Genomic DNA, 2976 nt, shown 5'->3' with positions numbered 1-2976 from the left:
TTTTTCATGCTGATACATGTGAGCTGGGTCTTGCAGCTCATTTGGCATATAATCCATCTCCTCCTGTAGAAGGCCAAGCTCTTTCACAGTCAGGCCTTGCTTAATGCTGGCCTGATTAGCATGGCTCAATACTAGGTACAATAAATAGGGGTCAGCTTCCCTACAGTGAGTTTTGCATTTTAAGCATAAGTGCTATTTACTTAAATGATCATTTTTACCCAGTATTTGTCTAACTGGAAAATGGCTTCACTTGAAAATGTGGCACATTATTCTCTAATTATGGATGATGAAGAAGGTAGGTAGGACAGATCCCAAGGAGGGCAAGTGTAGTTTTGTAAGGCATTTGCTTCATTTGAGGACTCTCCATGGGTGGGAAGTCAAGTCAGCTGATATCGAGGTGACAAAATGAATTGAGAGTTCAAGATTCTCAAGTGCATCAGACTAGATATCCCCTCTCATGTCTCAGGATCACTCTTTGTTATTAAGGCTCTGCCTTTGGCATTGGACTCTTGTCTGGACTAAAATTCCACCTTCTTTACAAATCTCCAAATCTTACAATTTGGTCCTGTACCTGCTCTTCACTGCTGCCCCTCCTCTGGTTGTGAGCAATAAAGAGTATCCAAATGAGCCTCCGAGGAAGCTTCCTGACCCTCATGAGACTGATTATAGTTCTAAGTCTCTAATTTTCTCTCTTCTGTACATCAATGGAACTTAGAAACAAACATCAAGTTCCACAGTTTTATTAATTACTATTTACATTGAAATGTTAGAATTGCTACACCAGCCAGATAATTATCTTCCATAAACAGCCTGTTCTAAGTAATCAGTGAAAGTCTGAGCAGTCACTGTTACAGTCCCTCAGGCCCTACTAATATTTTTCCTACTTTATTGTTGTTGTTGTTTAATCACCAAGTCATGGTCTACTCTTCACAATCCTATGGACTATAGGCCGCCAGACTCCTCTTTCCATTGGATTCTCCAGGAAAGAATACTAAAGTGGGTTGCCCCTTTCCGGCGGTGATGACCTCCTCACGAGAACATGCCTCTCGCAAAGGATCTTCTTCATCCCTCTCCAGAAGAGGAGAAGAGGAAACACAAGAAGAAGCGCCTGGTGCAGAGCCCCAGTTCCTATTTCATGGATGTAAAGTGCCCAGGATGCTATAAAATCACCACCGTCTTCAGCCATGCACAAACAGTAGTTTTGTGTGTTGGCTGCTCTACTGTCCTCTGCCAGCCTACAGGAGGAAAAGCAAGGCTTACAGAAGGATGCTCTTTCAGACAGAAGCAGCACTAAAAGTACCCTGTATCAAGATGAACGGGAAACCATCCCAATAAACACGTTTTGGATAAAAAAATAAAAAAAAAATAATAAAGTGGGTTGCCATTTCCTTCTCCAGGAGATCTTCCCTACCCAGGGACTGAACCCTTCTCTCCTGCATTGGAAGGTGGATTCTTACCACTGAGCCACCAAGGAAGCCCTCCCCTCCCCGCTTTTTCTATCTTATTGGGAGCTTATTGCCTCCCTGCTAGCAAATGACTCACTTTCAGAACCATATCCTTATAATCTGTTTCCAGAATATATTTTGGCATCATCTTAGGTAGGATTCCAAAAAGCAGAGCCTTAGAGCATTTTTGTTTTCAAAATGATATATTAAACATATGCCCTCAGGAAGAAAGTGAGGTCCCATGCTGAGGCAGGGTGCATTACCTTTGCATCCCAGAGTCCATTTGTCATTGGGATCTTGCTATGGTGTAAAACTCCTCAGAGAGGCAGATCCAGTTCAAGTGAGGGCAATGCTCTGGCAGATGCAGGAGATTATGAGCCATTAGTCAATAGTTGAGGGGAGATGTACTGGTCCAGTGAAGGACATCTTGGGAGCACATGGACAGCATCCTCTATGCCATTTCTGAGACAGAATTTCAAGCCATGCTTGCAAAGCGTAATGCCATTTACTAATTTGGGGCATTTTCCTCCATTTGCATGCTACCTACTTTGCTCTGCTTATCACCCATCCCTCTCTCTGTATTTTACTCTGCATTTTTCCATACAGTCAATTCAATTATAAGCTACTGTAGTGCAAAATATTACGTTTATTTTTAAATTTAAGAAATTAAATTACCTATCTAAGGAAATTTTCTGCTTCAGATATAGGTTTTTGACCTCCCACCCCTCAAATTTCTCCTTGTTTGGCTGTCAGGGGCATGCCTGAGGCCAGCCTTTCTGCTCTCAGCCTGCACCACCAAAACTGTGCTCATGTATGAGTGCTTAGTCAATGCTTTCCATTTTGAGTGGACTTTCTGAGGACTAAAATTAAATAAAACATTGCAAAAGGATCCCTTGCTAGATTACCAATATGAATTAACTTAATCCTTCATTCCTAAATGTAAAATTTCCATTTATAATTTTAAGAAAGCCAAGAGCACATTAGAAAGAGCATTGGAAAAAGCAAAGGCCTACTGCAACAACAGTGAAAGCAGGGCAAGGTGAAAGATCTGCCCAGACAGATTGCAGAAGACAGGCAGATTTTCAGAAGGCATTAATAGTTTAAAGTGAGCAGTATAAAGGGGAATTTATGCTTCAACAGTGATCACAGAACTTCATCTTTTGAACATACAACAGCAACAAAGAACTAGTTATGAAGGATAATACATCAGTTTCATAGTCTTCCATCATCAAGGCAATACTTTTGTATAGTGATATCCATCCTTACCTCTGGAAATGGACGTACCAGGAAAGGAGGCTGGGGACTGGAGAAAGAAGACAAATTTACCTGTTAATCCTGGTAGCTGAGGGCCGTAATATATTTTGAGAAACTACATATTTTTTTCCTCTTAAATTGGAAACAACTCTGTTACATACATGTGTTATGATTGAAAACAAACCAATCACTTCTTAAATTAGTAAATCTGAGGGAGAGAAAATACAAACTACTGTGTGAATTTGATCTGTGAAATTCTGGTAACAAAATGTATCAG

At 40.8% G+C, this 2976-nt stretch overlaps 1 protein-coding gene across 1 annotated transcript; it reads left to right on the top strand.

Moving 5' to 3' along the window:
- The first annotated feature begins 1025 nt into the window (after positions 1–1025).
- Positions 1026–1373, top strand: LOC101119090 (small ribosomal subunit protein eS27-like). Its single transcript, XM_004002250.6, has one exon. The coding sequence runs from the start codon at positions 1040–1042 to the stop codon at positions 1292–1294; it is 255 nt and encodes an 84-aa protein (XP_004002299.2). The 5' UTR covers positions 1026–1039; the 3' UTR covers positions 1295–1373.
- Positions 1374–2976: the final 1603 nt, after the last annotated feature.

This window comes from Ovis aries, chromosome 1 (assembly GCF_016772045.2).
Source record: "Ovis aries strain OAR_USU_Benz2616 breed Rambouillet chromosome 1, ARS-UI_Ramb_v3.0, whole genome shotgun sequence".
Classification (NCBI taxonomy): domain Eukaryota; kingdom Metazoa; phylum Chordata; class Mammalia; order Artiodactyla; family Bovidae; genus Ovis; species Ovis aries.
This window is presented reverse-complemented; position numbering and strand designations above follow the sequence as displayed.

Excerpts from the sequence above, each read along its gene's own strand:
- LOC101119090 (XM_004002250.6), top strand. The coding sequence starts at position 1,040 with ATGCCTCTCGCAAAGGATCTTCTTCATCCCTCTCCAGAAGAGGAGAAG.